Below are 21,835 nucleotides of genomic sequence, written 5' to 3'. Positions count from 1 at the left end.
GAAGTGTAGTCCGCGACCATTTGCCCCGTCGCGAGCAACGCCTCACTCGACCCTTCGGGAAATGTAGTCTGCGAACGCCGGTTCAGACGCAAGCCACGTCCTGCGCGGCACGCCGGGAAGTGTAGTCCCCATCGCCGCCGGCCAATCTTCGCGCGGCACGGCGGGAAAGGTAGAGAGGTTCTCTCCCGCCGCCTGTCGTTCACTTCCGGTTCCTCGAGCGGGGTCTGTGAGGGGCACGGGCTGTGCAGGAAATCGCGTCTTTTCGGCCTTTGGAGGCACGGGAAGCTGGGCGGAGCCTTAAGCACAATTTGTGGCGCGGAGGGCGGCTTTTGGGCTCTCCACACTAGGGGAGCTGAGCCGCGCGGGGCTCAGAGCGAGCCAGCAGGTCGCCGAGGGTCGCTGGTGGTGAGGGAGACCTTGGGCGATGGTGGCGAACGCGCTTGCCTCTGTCCGAGGACCCGGTTAGCTCGTCTCACTTCTGTTCTGGAGGAGCTGCAGTCCGAAACCAGCTTACGCATTCTCTCCGCATAACGATGGGGTGACAGGCAACCTTGGAAAACGCCCCCCAAGCCGCGTAAAAATAGTTAAAGGTCGAGTGTGGTATCCTACATCTTTAATTGTGTTACCGTTTCCAGGGATTTTGTTTTCTACCTTTAATTCTCCCCTTTTAAGAAATGCTTGGGGGCCGGGGATGTAGCTCAGTGGCTCCGGCGCCTGCCTCGAAAGCGCAAGGTCCCGAGTTCGATCCCCGTTGCCAAAAAGAGAAATGCTTGGTAGGGCATGCTTGGTATGCAGTCCGGCTTGGCCTCAAATTTGGAATCCTGCCTCAGCCTCCCAACTACCTGGGGAAAAAAGGATGCTAAACACGCACTTTTGCTATTGAAGCAGTAAATGAATTGACGGAGAACAAGGCTTTTTTGTCTCGTTGAAAGTTGCTGTTAGGGAAGTTTTAAATGTACTCTTCCCTCTGAAGGGGTGATGATTTTGGACTATGAAGTACGTTGGCAGTAGCCAACGGAAGGAGCGTCTGTCTGTACGAACGCGGTCACATGCCCGAGGCGTGGAGGCATGTTAGTCGGGAAGAGCAGGGTGGCTGACTTAGAGAGCTTGCAGGGGTGAGGGGGTCACTGGCTGCCGTGGGTGTTTGCTTGAGCGATAGTGGACATTGAAACCGAGGCAACAGCGCAAATTTACAGGCAGAATCTCTAATTGGAAAGCAAGAGAAAATGGTGAAGGGATTTCAGTTTGAGCAGAAGAAAAGCCGAAAAGAATGCAGCCCTGATGCAGAAGATTGGGCTGGGCTGCTAACAAACGGAAGAGGCCAGTTCTTACGGGGTTGCTGAGGTGGACTAGGGTCTGGCTGATCAGCTTCAGGAAAGGCCTCCTGGCTTGGGAAGCAATCTAGTTCCCCTGAGATGACTGCTGCTGTTTGGGGGCCATCGCAGTTTTAGAGGCTCTGTTGGAGTGTGAGGTGACTGCCGGTTTATGGCAATGACTTTCTCCATGCTCGTTTCAAGGGTAAACGCTGGTAGTTGAATGACCTTGCAGGTCTCATCTTGGGGTCCTCAGTCTTGAAGGGGGCTGAGATAGAGTAGGTAAAGTTCGGTCTAATAAACCCTTTACTACCAGTTAGATGGACCTTCCCTAGATGATTAACCAGCCTACATGTAGAGCTGAGTGGGGAGTTTTAAAGCTGTAAAGGAGACTGATCCAAAGTGAAAGCAGAGATGCCTAGCTTTGTCCTGTTTTTAGTTACGCATTGGGCTTCTGTAGGCCCAAGTGAAAAGTCTGTTTGTTTTTAAACAAAAACAGGTTTTAAGTCCCTGACTGCTTCAAAAGAAAACATAAATCATACTTTTCATGAAAAACACATTAAGGGCCTGGAAGTTTGTTCTCTATCCCTCAGTGGTGATCCCCAAGAGTTTTATTTATTCTTTATCTGTTTTATTCTTGGAGATGCTATGGTGAAGGCATCTTTAAAGATGCACCTAGTTTTTGAGACCCATAAAATTGTTTGGGAGAATGGGTGGTAGAAAAGAATACATAGTATACTTTTAATGGGTAATAGGTCCTGAGTTAAGGCTAAGAAGTACACCTGCCCTTTGACCCCGTGGTAGACAACTGTCTCAGAGGGTAGTGGTCCATTCTCAAGGGTTGTGGGGATATGTGTACAGGTGATTCAGATGGAGTCTCCCAGGTAATAGCAACCAGAGGTCATCTCTGTCCAAACTGGGGGTTAGCTTTAGCTTTCCCCCTCTTCTTGCAAAAAGGCTGTGCCTGCATTTACTGTTTATTAGTGTGTCTAGATGTAGGCTACTGCAGAGGTTTCTCTGAATACCCAACTTGAAATAAACAAAAGAAGTGTATTTTAGGTGGGACATTTTTCTTTCCATTATTATCCACAAGCAAGGCCAAAGGATTTTATGAGCCTTTTCATGGGAGATGAAAGGGCACAGGATGCATTTTTTCAGTTGATACTAGTTGTAAAGTATGTGTCCCAAGCTGTGATTGTACAAGAAGTGAAATCCAATATTTTGGTGGTTGAATTTTTCTAAAAATGTTGGGCTCAAAAATTAATAGAAAAACTAAAGTAATTGGGGTTTAAAGAATCTTTATATCTCTGATCATAGGATAATTTGAAGTTGTGAAAAAATAGAGGCTCATGGACATTTATTTGTCCCTAGAGGGACTGTTACAAGAATATTGTAGAATCAAGTGCTAGTTCTAGGGCTGACCTCAAAACAAGTTTTGAAGAAAAGTGTTGTTAACTACACTGATTTTAAACATTTACAAAAATGTTTAAATATGGTCATCTTTAAGCCATGCAAAATAATTTTAAAATAATGAAGTTTCTTGAATGTCTTTTCTTTTTAATATATATGACCTAAATTTTCTTTTTTGAAAATACATGCTTATGGAAAAATCTACTCATGAATAACCACTGTTAGTATTTTAGCATCTTTTCCCAGATTTTTTAAATATACGTCATGAGTACACTGTGTGCTTACATATAGATGTAATTCTGTGTCTTCATTGTTCCCTAATGTGTGTTTTCAACAGGATTTATTGTCATATAAAAATATACATCAAAATATAGAATAAAATTAAAAGATGTATGTATAATCAATCTTCTTTCCTTCCTTTCTTGGAATAGGAAATGAACCTTGGGTCTTCATGTGCTGTATGTACCCCTAGCTCCATCCTAGTCTTTTTATGCATGTGATTTCCCAAAGGTATATATAAATAAGGAAAAAAGTACAGATTCTCGTAGTCATTTTCTCATCACTGGGACACAGTACTTGACAGTCACATCTTCAAGGAGAAGTTTATTTTCAGTCCCTAGTTGGCTGGCTTCAAGGCAGAACAGTGAGGTAAAAGGCCCTGGGAGGAGGAAAATGCTCTATTCATGGTAGGCAGCCAGCCAGAAAGTGGAGCGTGAAGGGAGGCGCTGGGAAGGGAGATTCACTGATACTCTTCCAGGCCACGCCCCCACCTGACCTGCCTTTTCTGGCCGAAACCCTTATCCTTAACAGCAAGTGAGCTATAAGCCCCCATAACCCAGTCACCTCCCAAAAGACCTGCCTATGGGCACATGAGGGTCTCGGCTACATCTAGATATAATTCATAACACAAGAGACAAAGGGCTGTGTGTGTGTGTGTGTGAGTGTATTTTACTCCCAAAGTCACAGACATGAAACTGAGCTATTTAGATGTACAGTAAGGTGAAAATGACCGTATACTTCAAGGATCTGGATTTGAGGTGGCTATAGGGTGAACTTGGTCAAGATTTGATGAACCAAGAACTCGGTTCAGCCTTAGTTCCATATCTCAAAGAGGCATGATAAGGTTCATAGTCCATCGTGACAATAAGATGAACTTAAAATGTGAAAGCATTTTGCTTATTACCTGCCATATAGCAGGCCTTCTGTTTTTCTTTCTTTTTCCCTGAACCCCACTTCCTTTTGTCTGAAGTTAAGGTTTTCTCCACTAGATGGTGATGGTAGAAAAATAAAACATACTAATGAGCACCTTTAAAAAAAAATCATCTCATCTCCTACTTTCATTTGCCTAACTGAATTTAAACTTTCTTTTTGAGTTGGCATAAATACAAATAAATGCAAACTGTTATAAGGTCACAGAATGAAATCAATATAAAGTGAAAAAAAAAGGCTTAAAACTTTGTCCACCTCACTGCTTGTTTTCTACTAATCTTGACTGTTTACTTTGAGCTGTGTAGCATTTTATCGTCCTTCCCCAGAATCAGTCTGGGGATGATGGAGTCACGACTCAAATGTACCTGTACCACAGGGTCTCACTCAGCCTGGCTGCAGTGCCTGAGCACAAGTAGATTATAAGCCTCATAGTATTGCACCTCTAGGCATTATCTTGCACCCTTGTATTCATACCCTAGACATGTTTGAAGCAAAAATGAGTCTAGGCCCAGTTAGTCCCACGTGACCAACATCCTTGCCATGTTTATTTACCATCCTAAGAAAAACCCTGCGGTCATCTGCTCCCTGTGATTCCTCTCCCCAAGTGCATGGTCCTTTCTTTTCCTGACTTTCCCTAGATTCTGAAAGTTGTACCATATGTTACATTTCTTACTGAGTTTATCATAATACATTTAATACATTTTCTTGGTATTGTAAGCAGGAACTTGTAATCTATTTTCTTGCTGGTCTTTACTGTTACAAAAATAAATGGACTTACTTTTATTTCATACTTTGCCTTTTCGTAAATGCTTATTAGTTTTAAGTGATTTTCAGTTGAAAACTGTAACCAAGGGTTTTCTGCCCCACACTCATAGAAGGCAATAACCATTAAGCAGGTTTTTGCAAAAAAGAAAGCTTTTATTGAAGGCTGACAAGACAGGAGGCATGCTCAAATCTGTCTCTGCAGTTGGTTGGTGGTGACAGCGTTTAGGAAGGGAGAGGGTAAAGCCACTTGTTGATCAGATGGCACGGGAAAGTTTTAGGGCTTTGGGAAGACATAGATGGTCATGCCTCTTCATCCTTTTGGCGAGTGTTCTATGTGGGGATTCTCAGTTTATGGTGTCAGGTCATCAGCTAGGAGAAAGGACTTCTGTGCATGCTCAGCCATGCATAGATTTTTAGCTGGTGTCTGGTGAGTTCTAGTGATATTTCCTACAAAACAACCTGGAAGTGCTTGGCCGATTTATACCTGATTTCTCCTGTTTTCACTTGTGGTATAATACAGAATACATCTGACCTTTTTCCCAATTCCTGCCACAGATCTTTGGAGTTCCTTGGGATTTTCTGGGTGGCAGGTGTGCCTTTATTATGCTAATGAGCCAACCTCTCCTTGGCCTCTAGGGTCCCTTGGGACCAGCCCAGTCTGTGGGGAAGAGGGGTGCTGATAATTAAACCCGATCCTGTGACCAATGATGTAATCATGCTTGTATGATGTTGAGCCTTCAGTAAAGTCTCTGGATTCTGAAGCTCAGTGGAGCCTCCTGCTTGTGAGCACAGATCTTGGGCATGTCTGGATCTAGGAAGAACGGGCATGGAGCTCCCTGTCTGGGACCCTCCTGGACCTCACTCTTGTAGTTTGGATCTTGACTGTCTCCTCAAAGGCCCATGTGTTAGGGGATGGTCGTTGAGGATGTGCCTTTGGAAGATATTCTGGAACACCAGTGCCTGTCTCTTTTGTTTCCTTTAGGTCTACAGATCATCTGTGCTAGGCAGTAGGTTGCTGAGAGACTGAAGAAAACACCTGAAGATGGCACGTAAGACATAAGACTTGTTGAGACTTCCTAACAGGAATTCACAGGAAAAAATAGGATAGGTAGATTGAGACTCACTAACAGAAGAGGGTCCAGTGGTGACAGGCTGGATAGAATATTGCCTACAAGGTCCAGTGATGAAGGCCTGAACATGAGGCCATCAGGAGATCGAATGGTGACGGGGTGGAGAAGGAAATTGCTAGAAGGTACTCACAGTATCCAGTGGTGGCCAGTTGGACTATTGGACTCCCCTGTGATCTGTTCTTCCCCAAGTTACTGCAGGGAGGAAGGTTTTATAAGTTGAACTATATAAGCAGTAACATCATTACATGGCTTTGTTCCAGTGTATTACCGGCATTCTAAGGAAAGTGGGAAGGTACATTCTCTTTACAGATAACTCTAGTTTGGCCTGTTCCCAGTGCCATTTAGATAATACTCATCCTGGCAATGGTGTAGGCACACTTACAATGTCACCTAGAGTTGGCAAGAGTCTTGAGAAGGCAAAGGGGCAATGTCTTATTTTTCCTTAGGGTTGCTACAGCTTCCCAGCTGCTATAAAGTGAGCAGCTTCCACTACTATGTGCCCCTGCCATTGTCATTGGACAGGGTCCAAGGAAGTCCCCAAAGTGGTGAGGGGAAACCTTGACTCCATCCACCATGGGACAGGTTTCAGGATTGCTGGCTTCCATCAGACACACACACACACACACACACACACACAAAATTCAGGATGCATCAGTAAGAGATATAAAGGGATTTATTATGTAGAATTTTAAATAGACACTCAAAGAAATAGAGTGGGTGGACGCTTATTGGCTTAGCTGGGTATATTTATGGGGATTTGGGGGTGAAAATCTGTAGAACTTGTGAATTATGAAAAGAGGGCATTTGGTTTACAGATGAAAGGTGACAGCTCTTTCTGCAGAGGAAAGGTGCCGGCCTATTTGTAGGTGACAGCCATCACAGGTGGTAGAGCTGTGGCCCATCTGTAGGGAAAGGCCCATTTGTAGGTAAAAGGAAATGGCCAAGGCTTACTGTGTCTTTAAAGACCTTAGGAGTTTTTTTTTACTGGATTGGTGTTCTGAACCTGCAGTTTTTATTAAAAGTACAATTTTTAAATGATAATATTTCTTGTCTCTGTTTTACCTATCTTATTTTTCCTATCCTGCCTCATCATGATGTAGTCTCGCTACAGGGCCCAAGGCAGTGGGGACAACCAACCATGGACTAAAAGCTATACAACCATGAGCCAAAATAAACCTTTCCTCTTTTTTAAAATTGATTGTCCCAAGTATTTTGTCACAAGCCCTCACACTCACCAGTGCATCTCCTTTACAATAAAACTAATCATTTTAACATAGTGCTTTCGGCGACTTCATAAGCTAGTCTACTGAATTATCAAACGAGGGGCTTGTGGAACCCCCACGTTTATAGCCAATCAGTTAGAAGTACAGCTGGCCCCTGAAGCTTGGCTGGGTCTAAAGTGGGAGCCATTGAGTAGAGGATGTTGCTCTCAACCAGTAGGATCTGAACTAAGTCTGAGTATTTTAGTGTCAGAATTGAATTGCAGGACACCCAGCTGGTGTCAGAATAATACTTACACCTCTTTCATTCTAAGATGGGCACTGTCACATTATTAGTGAAAGCAGTTCTCTTTCTCTTATAAACTAGACTGTGAAGAGATTTTTTATAAAATTCCCTAATCCCTGACTTAAAAAAACCTAATTTAGTTAGGAAAGCTATAGCCTGTATATGACTTTTCTCCTCAACCAGCAGCCGTTGTGTTTAATGGTAAGAAACACTCAAGAAGGTTTTTATATTCTTATTCACTTCCCACCCTTATTCATCTTGCTTCCTTACCCCAGAGTATCTTCCCAGCCCCCCATAATGTCTAGAATATTAGTCACATTGCAGTGTAGATATGTTCCATTAGCCTTCCCTGACCCACCCTGGCTGGCTTGGTCCCCTTTGCCATATGCTATGTGACAGTTTGTCCGTCCCACATAACAATTACCTTGCAGTATTCTTGTTGCCACTTTCCATGCCTTTTTCCACTCCCCTTGCCAACCTCTCTTAGAGGACAAAGTTCGTCATCTTCTCTCAGTGCCAGGCATTGTACCTGGCATGTAGTGGGCATGTTCTCAAATGGAACCAGAGCGTGAAAATGACTGAGCAGGTCTCAAGTGCAGGCTTAACTCGGTTCTCCCGAGGCTCATACTGGGAACATTCTGTTTCTTCTGGGAGAACATCTGAGAGGGGCTTTTGATCCAGGGAGAGTTAGATGAAGCGTTAGATAAAGAATCTCTGCTGATTAAATAGATTAAATCTACAAAGAGGAAAAAAACCCCACTTTTTGACAAATGTGATAAAATGGTCCTCTAGAAAGAATAAAGTTGCCAGAGGGAGGAAAAACTGGATTGCTTTGAGGAGAGATGGCTTTTTGGTTGAGAGAAGAAAAGGAGGTTGAGGATAGGCCATTGCATCTGTTTTCTTTTCCTTCACTGAACTGGATTTGAAGCCCAGTGGTGGGAAGGCTGAAGACCAGAAGATGAGCAAGCCATTCACAGAAAACTGGTGATCCTGGGCATATTGCTATTGCTTCAGGATCTGGAAGAGTCTTCCCCAGCTCTGCTCTGACCCAGAGGATGGGCAGCACATACCCAGAAGCACTACCAACACAACCTTAGCATGCCAGAGTCAGGCTTCTTCACAGAAGACCTTGAGCATTGTTGTTCTCTGAATGCAGGCAGCACAGGCCTACAGACACAGGGCTGCTGTCAACAGAAGGGTTGGTGGCACATTCAAAGAACTCTGAGGAATTCCCAGAAATACATACAGGATATCTTGGGAGCTGCAGAGTGACTCCTTGGTAGAACAGGAACAGCTTAAAGAATTTTAGAGATGTTGTTAATAAGGTGTGGAATTTATATGGAGATCAATACCTGGAGCTGTCAAAATTGGAATACCCAGCAGACAAAAAGTGAAACTTGGTGTCTGCTGTATTGCACATGAAAAAATGAATTCCAAATGGATCGCAGGCCTCAATCTAATACTGGAGAATTTCTACAAACCAACTTAGACTACCTGCACAACTTTGGGGTCGATAACTCCTTAGGACACAAGTAGCACTAATGGGTAGGAGAAGAAATTTGACTTCATCAGAACTTGAAAACATCTGCTTTTAAAAAGACATCTTTAGGAAAATGAAAGTACAGTCTACAGACTGGAAAAAACCATTTTCAATACATCCATATGCACTGAACTTGTGTCTAGAATATGTAAAGAATCCTTATCACTCAATAATAAACTGAAACAGTTTGCAAATGGGCAAAAGACAAAAAAAGAATACTTTGGAAAGAAGATATCCAAAAATCCAATTGAAAATGCACAAGGAAATCAAAGCCACAATTAGATTCTACCACACTCTGACTAGAATGACTGAAATTTAAAAAGACTAGCAATATTATGTTATTAATAAAATTAAATGTTAATAAAATTAGATATTGTAGCATTTCTAGTAAACATGTACTAAAAGCCCTATACCATGAGAAAAAGAAATAAATGGCATGAGAGTTGGAAAGGAAATAAGAACTGTCTATATCTGTAGGTTATATGATTGTGTACACAGAAAATAAAAATTATGTAAAGATAAACTGTTTGAACTGACAACAGCTTAGCAAGTTTTCTGCTTACAGTGCTTAGTATTGTGTATAGGAAGAGACAGAAAGGGCAATTTAAAAACAGAACATTGAACAGCATCGAAAATATAGATAGGAATAAATCTGTTAAAAGATGTGAAAGATCTCTATAAAGATAATTGTATAATCTTACAAAAAGTAAAGACCTGAATCAATGGAATGATATGCCAATTTGCTGATCTGAAAATACAAAGATGTAAATTCTTTCCGTACTCATGTACAAATTCAATGTGATGCCAGTCTGTGTTTCATAGGTGTGTGTGTACTGTATGCACACATGTGCCCTGTGTGTGTGTGTGTGTGTACTGTATGCACACATGTGCCCTGTATGTGTGTATGTGTGTGTATAACTTGACAAACTGATTCTAAAAAGGGTTTAAATATGCCAGGAATATCCAAAGCACTTCTGAACAAGCTGGATGATGTAGTTTAAAAAAAGACAATAGGAGGTAAGATTCTGCAATACCAACATGAGGATAGGCAAATAGATATTAGAACAAAAAATACAGCCCAGAAACAAACATGAATAGTTAATATATGAAGTAGGTAGTCTTGAAAATTAGTGAGAAAATAACAAATTTTCCAATAAGTGATTGTTATGATTTAGATCTAAAATGTTTCCACAAGGCTTTATGTGTTCAGAGGTGGAGGTTTCAAAAGGTGATTGGATCATGGAAACACTATACTCACCAGTGGATTAATCCATCCATGAGTTCTTCAATGAATGTGCTATTAGGAGGTAGGGCTGAGTTGGAGGAAGTGGGCCACTGGAGGCTGACCTTTGGAGGGTAGATCTCTCATTCCAGCCTTTTCCCTCTCTCTACTTCTGGGCTGCCATGGGGTGAGCTGCTTTCCTCCACTAGGCCCTTCTGCCATGGAGCTAGCTAACCATGGACTGAACCTCTGAAACTGTGAGCCAAATAAACCTTTCCTCTTTTGTGTTGTAGGTATCAGGTATTTTGTCCCAGTGATGTTAAAACTGACAGATATAGTGATGTTGGGAGAATACACAAAAAAATAAAATAAAATTAGATCCACTTTATACCCTAATAAATTATATAGTCTCCTCCTATAAGGTATTTAGAAAATATTACAGGAGAATTCCTTTATGATTTCAGAGTAGAAAAGAGGGAGAGGCTTCTTCAAAAATACAATAACAAAAAATCCCTAACCGTGAAGGAAAAGATTAATATATTTTACTACATAGAAAAGAGCTTCTATTTTTCTATCAGAAAATATCACAAAAAAATAGTAAAAATATAAGGGACAGAGAAGAAGGCATCTGCGCATACATTTCTATCAAGTGTAATGCTAAGAATATATAAAAATCTATGTAGTGATAAAAATGATAGAAATCTTATCAAAAATGATACTTCATAAGAAACAAAGACTGTTTCTCAACCCCCAGTAATTAGAGAAATAAAATTTAAATTAAAAATGATAAATCATTGCACACCCACTAGATTAGCAAAAGTTAAGTGTTATTAAAATATAGATCAATAGAACCATTCCCACGTTGCTGGTAGAGGAGTATATACTGGTGTGTATATTTAAATGTATATCTTGCATGCACAGTAATTTTCACAGCAGCTCCAAACTGAAAGCAACCAAAATGTTCAGCAATAGTAGAATAAATGCATGTATTTTGTAATATTGATACAATGGGATACTACACAGGGAAAATTAACAGTCATATGAATATGATAAATCAAAGAATTTTGACTGAACAAAAGAAACACAAAATAATCCAAACAGTATAAGTGCATTAATCTCAAACTGGTGAAACAAAGCTGTACATTTAAAGAGCACATGTAAGTGGTAAAACTGCAAACAAAATTAAGGAAATTATTGTAAAACATTCAGATTGGTAATTAATGGAAGAGGGAGGACCGAGAGTTGGATTTGGGGTTGCTGGATTCTAGTTTGTAATCTGGTGGTTGCTTTAGGAGCGGTTCAAATAATCTCAAACCATGTTTAGAGTTTTATGTATTTTCCATAAGTATAAACCCCAAAGGAAGAAAAAATATTTTAACAGTAAGTGGCCTTGCATTATGGATTAAGAAAATTGAGATACTCAGGAATATTTTTCCTCTTTAAAGTTTTCAGCCGTTAACCTTTCATTTTCTGTGAGATTTGATAACAATAACTGACAATAATAGTACCAGTAATAACTATAAAGCTGCCATTTATCAAGTCTCTCAGATGCAGCCCTCATTTTTACTTCACTTCCTACTCTCATCTACTCTAAAGTAAATGTTAGCATCCTCTTGTAAAGATGAGGAAAGCCGAGGCTCAGGAAGACTGAGTTACCAACTGTTCTGAGTCTACACTGCTAGTAAATCTCAAGTTTAAATTGTGGCTCTCTGTCTCTAATGCTCTTGAGTTTCCTACTAGGCTAGTCTCCCCATCATGACATTTACAAATTTGTTTTACTGGCAATTTCTTCAGATTAAAAATGAAATAAATTTTCATTTTAGAAAAATTATAGCTCTGGAAAAGCACAAAACATATTTGGTATAACAATCCATGTGACATTTTTCTATGTATCTCTCTATATTATCGTATATATTGAGTGGATATAGCTAATATATATTGAGTGTATCTTGCTTTTTAGTCAAAACTGGGAGCCTGGTGCAAATAATAGTTTATTTGCTCCCTTCTCCCCAGTTATAACATTAATTTTTTCCCTCATGTTGTGAAATATCCTTTTACTCATGACTAATGAGCACCACATTCTTTTATATGGCAGTGCCGTATCTATTTAATTAACTTGTACTTAGGTTCTATTTAAATGTTTAAAATATAACAATATCATGATGATATCTTTAAAGATATTTTGATACAACTGTATTTCTTTGATGTCAAACTTTTAGAAATGCAGTTGGAGTGTCCAAGTTGCCTTCCATAAAGATTAGACATGATGTGCATTCCTGTCAGGTACATGGGAATGCCATCCACGTCCCCTCTCAATGGGCTTCTTGGGACACACTGAAAGTACTTTCTGTACAAAAGAGCTGGGACTTGAAATGCCTTTCACCGTTTTAGCAATGGCAGTGTCCATTTGCATCCCAAGTTCTTCAATATTCTTCAGCATAGAGAAAAGCTAACAACTTATTATGAACCACTGCATAACAGACCAATTTATTACCTACCTAAGAATACAGCATTTTTACCTTTCGTAGTAGATAACACATACCAGTGTGTGTGTGTGTGGATGGGGGGAAGTTTTCACACAGCTCCCTAATTTGCCCCCTACTGCAGTGTATTTCTCTGTGGAAAATTTTCCTCTGAACCTCACCCTCCTGAGATGCAGGCCAACATTTGATCAGAACAGCATGAGTTGAGCTTTGCACTTCTGTAATTTCATGCCTTGTTGCTATCATAAGCTTCTCCTAGCTCCTAAAATCCTTTTCCAATTTAGAAAATAGAAAAGCCTCTCCAAGAATGTAAATATATTCTTCTTCCAGTTCCTAAAAGTAGAAAATGATGATTCATGCTGTAGGATGGGATTTTTACAAATCGGGAATAAGCCATTTTTGCCTTTCTGCAGTTGTGTAGAGTGGATAGTCCCAAGAGTATCACGGATCTTAAAGTGTAGCAAGCATTTTATTTTGTTCTTGCATTTTTAGGCCTAAAGAATCAATGGGGGAGAGACACATGAGGGGTATGGGGAGAAGGGCAGAAAGAATCCTGTGGTCTTCAGGTGGAACTGGAAATATGTGAGTATGAACTTATGATTTAAAAATAGATATTTTCTAGCTCTCTCCTCTGAAGGGACTAGAAGCAATGACATCCTGGTGGCAAAGAGCACTCTTGTGCTCAGGTCTTGATTTTTCTCTAAAAAGAAATGGCAGATTCCAGAAAGAATATAAAAAGAAAATACTGAAAAATAGTGGTATGTCAAAAGTACATAGGAGCTAGCTGGGAGGTGCTCCCGTTAGCCAAATCTGGGACAATTTGAGCATAAAAATGAGAAACATAGGGAGTAGTCATTTAAAAAAATCCATGACTTCATATTGATACTAAAAAAGGAGGGGCTTGGGGTAAGGATGGAGAGCTCTGCCTTATAGAAAAATGCATTTAATAAGTAATAAATAATAATAGAATTAGAAAACCATCATTTCACCAATTGCTGTGATAGTAATTGATTCAGGCAAGAATAGATACTAAAAACATAGGACAATAGATTGTGGGAGAACACAATATCCACCAATTGCCCCAACTTATTTATCACTTTTTATTGCTGAAATCTGACGAACACCGCTGTAATCAGATCATCAAATTTAGCATCAGTAATAGTGACACAAGTTGCCATCTGTGCTACCTGTTATGATGTTCCAAGAAAAATACAGCATCACTTGCATGGTGATCTTCTTGCCACAGATATAATGGGATTCCAAACATGACAACACATCAGGCAATTCAAGTTGAGAGATTTTTTTTTTTTTTTGGTACCGGGGATCAAACTCTGGTCCTTCCGCTTGTGAGGCAGGTGGCAGAACCACTGAGCTAAATCCCCAGCCCTAGTTGCGAGATATTTTATGATGTACTTTGTCTGGAATTTCTTAAAATATCAATGTCATGAAGAGTAAAAGAAAAAAAGATGGGAGTTGCTGGTCCTTAAACAGATAAAAGAAGATTTTTTAAAAGATGTGATAATTACATGCACAGTATGAATTTTGACTGGATCTTGTTGAATGACAAAGTGTCTTTGCTCTCAGAAGACATGCTCATGCATTTAGGGATCTAGTTTCATAAAATCCGTAACTTTCAGAAAAAGGAGAGCTAGTAAATATGGAAAATACATTAGGTAAATTGAGGTAAAAAGTATATGTGTAATATTCATTGTACTATTCTTGCAAATTCTGTGAGATTTAAATTTAAAATTTTTAAGCTTACCTTTATTTTATTTTAGTTTTTGCTGTTAGGAATTGAACCCCAGGCCTCATGCATGCTAGGCAAGTGTACTGCTACGAAACTACATGCTGAAAAAATGGGGAAAAGAAGCATTTAACAAAAATGATATAAAAATCATCTGTGAGCTTTGGAAATGTATTTGCAAATTTAGTTATGAGTAGAATTTGCATATGTACTTTGTACCCATTGTAACATCATGTATTATTTTTAAACTTAGTGACATGTATTTACATTCTATAAAAGTAAAAAGGGATATAGAAGAACAAAAAATGCAACTGCTATGAAATAGTGAACTAAAACATTCAACAATTTTGGAAGAGATTAATTTTTAAATATTTGTATCCATATTTTCACATAGGTTTTTAAAACTTTCCATGTTATTTTCATTCTTGTGTGTTTTTTTGTTTCGTTTTTGGGGGGTTTTTTTGGTACCGGGGATTGAACTTGGGTCCTTGTGCTTGCCAGGCAGGTGGCAGAACCACTGAGCTAAATCCCTGGCCCTATTTTCATTTTTTTAAACAGGAAAAAGCACATAGGAGTTTGTTCATTGATTTTTTTGAATTGCTGGGGATTGAACCCAGGGCCTCAGGCATGGTAGGCATGAGGTCCTCTACTGAACTACACCCTCAGCCTGCATGGGAATTTTATATGCCTCATTTTTTATTATGCAATATTTAGCTACTTACTCACTGTCACTTGGTAATGTGAAGGGTCTAATGTCAAATGGGGTTGTAAACAAACCTGGACATTCAGTAGCAGCATTATTCTCTTGTGCAGATTATTCAATCTCTAAAGAGATAATAAGACTTAGAAGTTATATTAAATTACCATTCATTTTCTTACTAATTGCTCAGTCATAGGTGGTATTTGCACCCAAAGAAAAGTGCTTGAATCTTGATTTTCTCCCACTTTATCATTTTCTTTTCTTATCTTTGGCCCCAGGTAACCCGGTAAGTGCAGAATGTAATTTATCTCCCTGAATCCCAGCCGTGGTCACCTGGAACAGTTGGCCACAAACTGCTCAGTAGCACTTCCCCCCTTTTTCTAACATGCTTATTTTTTTATTAGTCACGCTATTAAGTGACATTACTGAAGTATAATTTGCAGAGAAGAAAGTTCACCCATCTTAAGTGTACAATTTAGTAATGTTTTAAGATAGTTCATAATCATGACCATCAAACCTCATACAATAAGATTCTGTTCATAGTTTATGCTTGTTCCTACTCCCAGCTCCAGGCAACCACCAATCTACTTCATGTCTGCAGAAACTTGCCTTTTTCCAACATTTCACACAAATGGAATCATACAGCTTCTCTTCATTTCAGGCTTTTTCAGTTAGCACAAGATTTTGGTTCATTCATATTGTAGCAACGGTTATTGTTAGGGATAGTAACTGTCCTAGGTTCTTGACATCCTGAACAAAGAATTGAGCAGGACACACAGAAGTAGAAGGGAAAGCATAGATTTATTAGCCGGGCTCTGCACCTCAGGGTGGGAGCAGGCCAGTGAAAAGAGCTCAGGGCCTCAAAGAACCCAGGTGTCAGAGCCAGAGTGTGGTTTTCACAGGGAGAAATTAGCTCTTTGGACTGGGGCAGCAATTCACTTCAGTCAGAGACAAACCTCCTCCTTTCTGTTGGAGGGGATTTGTCCCTACATGGACCTTTGAGGAACCATCATGGCACCCAAAGCTGGTGGTGGTGGAGATAGTGGGGTGGTGGTGGTGGTAGCGTCAAAACCAAAATGTAAATGAGATTATAGTTAATTATATTTGTGCTGGGTCACTATCAGCCGTTGAGGATATTCTCTAGTGCCTGTGTTCCCAGGCATGGCTTAGTTGTTAGAAGTGAGTGCTCTTTGTGGTTTCTAGAGAGTTTTTCTTGGCCTACCAGAAGCCTTAGTGCATGTGCCTCTTGTCTTTCCCTGCTGTGGTCCAGCTGTCAGAACTGGGCAGCCTCTGTGGGTTTTAGAGAGTCAGCTTCCTCTTTCCCATTGACCTTCCAGCCCCCTCCTTCCAGGAATTTCTCCTTTCTACCTCCTGCCTCAGTATTTCATTCCTTCTGATTGCTGAGCAGTATTTCATTTGTATGGATAGGCTGCATTATGTTTTCCCACTCACCAAACTAACTGATGGACATTTGAATTGTTTCCAAGTTTTTGCTATTGTGAATAATGCTTCTATGTTTTTATTTCTCTTGGGGAGATTCCCAGGAGAAAAACGACAAGGCCATATTATCTCAAAACACCTACACTTTTTATGTCCCCATCAACTTGTCTGATGATGGCTCTAATTTCTCCATATTCCCCTCAACATTTGTTTTTCTCTTTTTTTCTAGTGGGTGTGAAATATTATTTCATGAGAGTTTCATTTTGCATCTCCCTGATGACTGGTTTTCAGCATTTATATTATATGCTTAGTAACCATTGTGTATCTTCTGTGGTAAGATGTCTATTCAAATCTTTTGTTCATTTTAAAAATTGGTATGTTTGTCATCTTATTATTGCATTATTATTGAATTTATAATTTCACCATATATTTGAGATAGAAGTCCTTTATCAAATGTATGATTTTTCTCCAAGTCTGTAGCTGGTCTTTTTATTTTTCTAATGGTGTCTTTTTAACAGCAAACATTTTGAATTTTGATGAAGTGCAGCTGATCAATTTTTTGCTTTTATATGTCATACTCAATGTTCCTTTATAAAAGGGAGAAAATTCAGTTATAGCCTGGGTAACGGGAAACCGTAGCCTTTCATTTGCATTTTGGTATCTGAGACGGTTGCTCCACTTCTTTGTGTAGATGAGGCCTTGTTGTTCTGGAAACACTCAGAAAGCTGTGCATAAGCAGCAAGTATTAGCATTATCCAGCTTGGTTTGAATTCCAAACGACGAGTGTCAGTAGTGCCTGTCGCTGAGGCTCTTCAGATGGCCCAGCCCCTGGATCAGCTAATGGAAACATGCGTTGAAAAGAATTAAAGGATTCTTTTTCATGGCTCTGTGGGAAGCTATTTTCCTTATGCTAGTATTTTTAAAAGACATATAACTGAAATACCATGGAAATACTAGAAATATATTACTGAGCCTGCTCATAGTCTTACTATAAAACTTTCTGAACATATGGCCATCTTTAGGGCATTCAGAATATTTTATTGGTATGGACGTAGGGTCCTGAAGCTAGGCAAATAGAACAAAATGAGCATGCATGTAATTTTTTTTTTTTGTGTGTGTGTGTGGTCAGGTATTATACCAGGCAACTTGTTCTTTAAGCCATCAGTAGCAGAGAACAGAGCAACATATGGAACTAGACCATTGTCACCAAATTTTAGAAGTTGAGCAGAATGGATTCTTTCCATTGAGTTTTCTTTTTCTTTTTTTTTTTTTGTACCGGTGATTGAACTCGGGTTGAGTTTTCTTTTTTAAGACAAGTAGATACAATCAAAGATCATTCTGTCTAGTAATTAATCAACAAATATTTATTGCATGCTTGCAAGCCCTCCCCTAACTCCAGATTTCTATTTCCACTACTTATTCTACTTGAACATTTAATGGGCTTGTCAAAAACTGAGCTCCTGCCCTTTCTCCCCAGACTGGCTCCTCTCATGGTCTTCTCCGTCTCAGTTTACACCAACTCTATCTTTCAAGCACTCAGGAAGAAATTTGTATACCATCTTTGTCTACTGTCTTTTTTTCATACTCCAAGTGCAATCCATCATAAATCCTATTGATTCTGAATATAATGTGGGTGCTTGCATAGGATTCTGGATTATAAAAAGGATGTTAGGGGGGAAAAACCCAGGAAAATGAGGTATTATGCTTAGTTGATAGTAATGTATCAACATTGGTTCATCAATGGTAACAAATTTAGCATATCCACGTAAGATGCTGAAAATAGGGGGAGTGGGGGAACTCTCTGAAGGACATACAGTACCTTGAATTCTCTCAACTACCTTTTCTGTAGATCTAAAAGCACTCCAAGGGAAGTTTATTTAAAAAGTTTATTAAAAAATAGCGAAGGAGGCAATTCTACTGGACTCTGGAGCTTGTGACTAGTTTTCTGGAGCCAAGGGGGTGGAAAATCTGACTTTATCATTTTGATGATCTGAGTGGAGGATGTGTCCGTGTACACCTTTCCTCTGATGGGGGCACTTGTCACCTTACTAGCACTTTTACAGACCTGCAAAACTGTAACCTCAAATTGTAACAGTTGTAAAAACTGGTAACCTCAAATCAGCACAGTCTTTTCATAATAATTTTGTGGAATGATTTATCTTTTAGAAATATGTACCTCTGCTTAGTTACTCTTCCTGAAGAGCGAAGTTCTTTAATCCTAGAAAAGTGCCAATAGTTCTATTTTTAAAAAATATTCTGCTGTAACTCTTTAAATGTTACTTAAGATGGAAAACATCTATTTTTATATGAAACACACTGATCTGAATTAAAACAAAAGGGTAAAACAACCAAGGGCATAGGAGGCTAGCGCTGGGATGGAGTGTAAGGGAGTTGGCAAAGGCTGCAAAGAGGTGACAACTGGCTGGCTCTGAAGAACTGCACGATTGCCTGAAATACCAATTCTAGTTTCTAGGGAATCAGGGTTTTATGCCGCTTAAATGAATCCAGGAATGCAGCACTGGGAGAATCTGGCAGGTAACTGTTTTGCACAGACTCCTTTTTCTTGGTCTGTGGTAGAAAACCGGGAGACAGTCATAGCGTTGTTAGGAAGAGAGGTAAGAAAAATTCAACCCGGTTCTTTGTACCCACATGGATGCCTGTGCCTTTGACCTTTCCCTAGAGCTATAAACAGAGACATTGCATGTACCTTTAAGGACTGAGAAAATTAAAACAAAGCTGCCAAATGTTTTCAGGAGACCCCATATCACAGCAGGGTGTGCTCATAGTTGCACATAGCTGTGGGGTTCCCACACCTCGCATCTTGCCAGCTGGGAACAAGTACTTAGATAATCATGAGTCTGAAAGGGATATATGATTGCTGTGGACAAATCCAGCTTTGTAATTCTGAGAGTATTGCCACACTGATGAGAGGGAAAGGTGAAGGTGATATTTCATCCAGTGTTCCCAGCTGGTCCCCTCCTTACCTGACCTCTGAAATGGAGACATGGGCCTTGAAAAGTCTGTGTCTAAAATTAATATTCTTCTCCATCTGGCTAAGATGGCAACAGCTGAGCAACATGAGATCAAGGACCATATTAGTTTAAACAGGGGCTCCAGGTGGCATTTGAGAGAGAAGACACTTCCTCTTGTAGTTGACACTTGTCTTTGCAGAAGGACTCTACTGACCGAGAGTAAAGACTTTTACCAGAGACCTGTGTGGTCAGCTTGAATTCTGCAAAATTTCCTTTTATCTACTGGAACTTACAACTATGCTTGGAGTGGTTCAAATTCTATGATGTCCTCCTATAAATGGTAATTATTTTTATTTATTGTTATAACTTCTCAAATCTCTTTTCTTCCTATGTGCCAAACTTCAGGTAGAGTTTAGTGTTTAACATTTCTTTGCATAATGATTATATTATAGACCTGAGATTTGTTTTCATGTGTTAATCTGTATGTGGCTTCCTAATCCAGCTTTAGTACTATCTGTAATTAAATGTTGTATTTTAGTCATAGTTTGGCTGAGAACAGCCATGCATATGTTTTCTTCTGTTAATAATGAATTTTTCCCAAGGAAGATTTTGAGAATGCCGATAATGACCTATAATATATCTGTAGAGCTCTAATTCATGGTGTTTGCATTTTGATTTTTTGACTCTTTAGGTGGTATGTAGAATTTTGTAGAGCACTGGATTTAAAATATATGTTGGAATTGTATTATTTTACTAAATGAGCTGTGAAAATGAAAAATGAAGTTTCATGGTTAGAAATAAAGATAATTTTTAAATCAAGAAAAAGCTTGAAGAAACAATTTTCAGACAGTTTCCAGTAGGGGGCCTCAGGCGTAAGCCATGGGAAGCTACCATAAATTCAAATAATTCTTTATCTCACTCCCTCTTTATAACCAAGGGATGTATAAATACTTACATATGATTGGGTTAGAATCAAAGCAGAGCTATGTAGTAGGTGCATTACTTAATTTTCATGGAAGTATCTCAAAGAAAGCACAAGGACTCTGAACTCTTCAGTAGTAGCTGTTAATGAAGATGCAAATGTCTCCACATGAGAGGGCTTTTATAAGACAAATCACAATCATTTTAGGATGTAGGCAGAGAGGCTGGAGCGTAGCCCCTTGGTAGAGTACTTGCCTAGCATCAGGGTTGTCATGTGATGCAGAAAGAGGCTCCCAGGTAACAGCCACCTGCAGTTTTCTCTGCCTGGGCCACAGGTTGGACCTTCCTTATTTTCTCCCTGTTAATAGATCTTCCCTAGGCAGAGAGGAGAGATGTCAGGTAGAAATGATCTGTCTGCACTTACTATTAACTAACATAGATAAATGTAAATTATGAGATGCAATTGAAAAATAAGGTGAATATTTAAATTTAAAAAATGATTACAGTAAGAGACACATTGCTATTCATTCTCCCCAAATCCTCCCCATCTCTTCAAACACACTTAACCCATTGTTCTTTCCCCTTTCTGAAGCAGTTCTGGAAGTCCTCCTTTATGTGTTTAGTTGCACTGAATATTCTGAATTGACTTAAACCATTTACCTTCAATGGCCATTTTGACTTCTGGAGGAGCTAGAAGTTTCACAGTGCTAGATCCAGTGAGTAAGGTGAAAGAGAACGCCCCATAATGTTTTCACAAGCCTGCTGTTCTGTTGGATGGCACATGGCAAGCACATTCATGGTATTTTTGATCACATCTTGTAAAGACACTCATGAAAGAGGACTACCAGAATGCTTCAGAAAGTGGGAAGAGCAATAAGTGTGCTTAACTGAAGGGAGGATTTTGAGAGGGATTCATGGCAATGTGTCTTTGTCTGTGATAATTTTGTTATTGAAACATCACCGTATTTGTTGATATCCCTTGTGCTTTTAGTGAAAGGATGTCTTTTCATAGCCACTCTTGTATCTGTGGAGGTTTGCAGTTTCTCTGAATAACAAAGAAATGTATTTGAGGTGGTAGATTTTCTTCTCTCACAGTATGCATCCTATTTTATGCAGTGAGAGAGATATACAATCACCCAGTGGAACTCAAGACTGCTTTTTACTGTTTCTTTTGTAGGAAAAAGTGAAAATAATGATTCGGTTTAAAACGTCCAGCTGGGTGCAGAGGCGCACACCTGTAATCCCAACACTCTGGGAGGCTGAGGCAGGAGCATGACAAGTTTGAGTCCAGTCTGGGAAATGTAGCAACTTAGCGAGACCCTGCCTCAAAATAGAAAATAAAAAGGTCTGGGATGTAGCTCAGTATAAAGGCCCTGGGGTGCCCTTTCCAGTGCCACCAGAAGAAAAAAGTTCTAGCAATGGAAACTCAATATAAACATTAGCATTTCTTTATTTCTTCTATTTAAACAGAAATTAATTC

General features: G+C 39.6%; 1 protein-coding gene across 18 annotated transcripts in view; it reads left to right on the top strand.

Moving 5' to 3' along the window:
* Positions 1 to 18: 18 nt before the first annotated feature.
* Positions 19 to 21,835, top strand: part of Mylk4 (myosin light chain kinase family member 4) — a 95,392-nt gene continuing 73,575 nt past the window's right edge. For 5 of the 18 annotated variants that reach the window (XM_087181713.1, XM_087181724.1, XM_087181718.1 and 2 more), the window contains exons 1-2: positions 178 to 5,746; positions 13,071 to 13,160. In XM_087181713.1, the coding sequence (XP_087037839.1) occupies positions 13,084 to 13,160 (77 nt within the window). In that variant the 5' untranslated portion in view covers positions 178 to 5,746; positions 13,071 to 13,083. The other 13 variants (XM_087181725.1, XM_087181727.1, XM_087181719.1 and 10 more) reach the window with 12 other exon arrangements.

The sequence above is a fragment of the Heterocephalus glaber genome, unplaced genomic scaffold (assembly GCF_053883595.1).
Source record: "Heterocephalus glaber isolate CG9 unplaced genomic scaffold, H.glaber_assembly_v1.0 deba00001472, whole genome shotgun sequence".
In the NCBI taxonomy this organism is placed as follows: domain Eukaryota; kingdom Metazoa; phylum Chordata; class Mammalia; order Rodentia; family Bathyergidae; genus Heterocephalus; species Heterocephalus glaber.
This window is presented reverse-complemented; position numbering and strand designations above follow the sequence as displayed.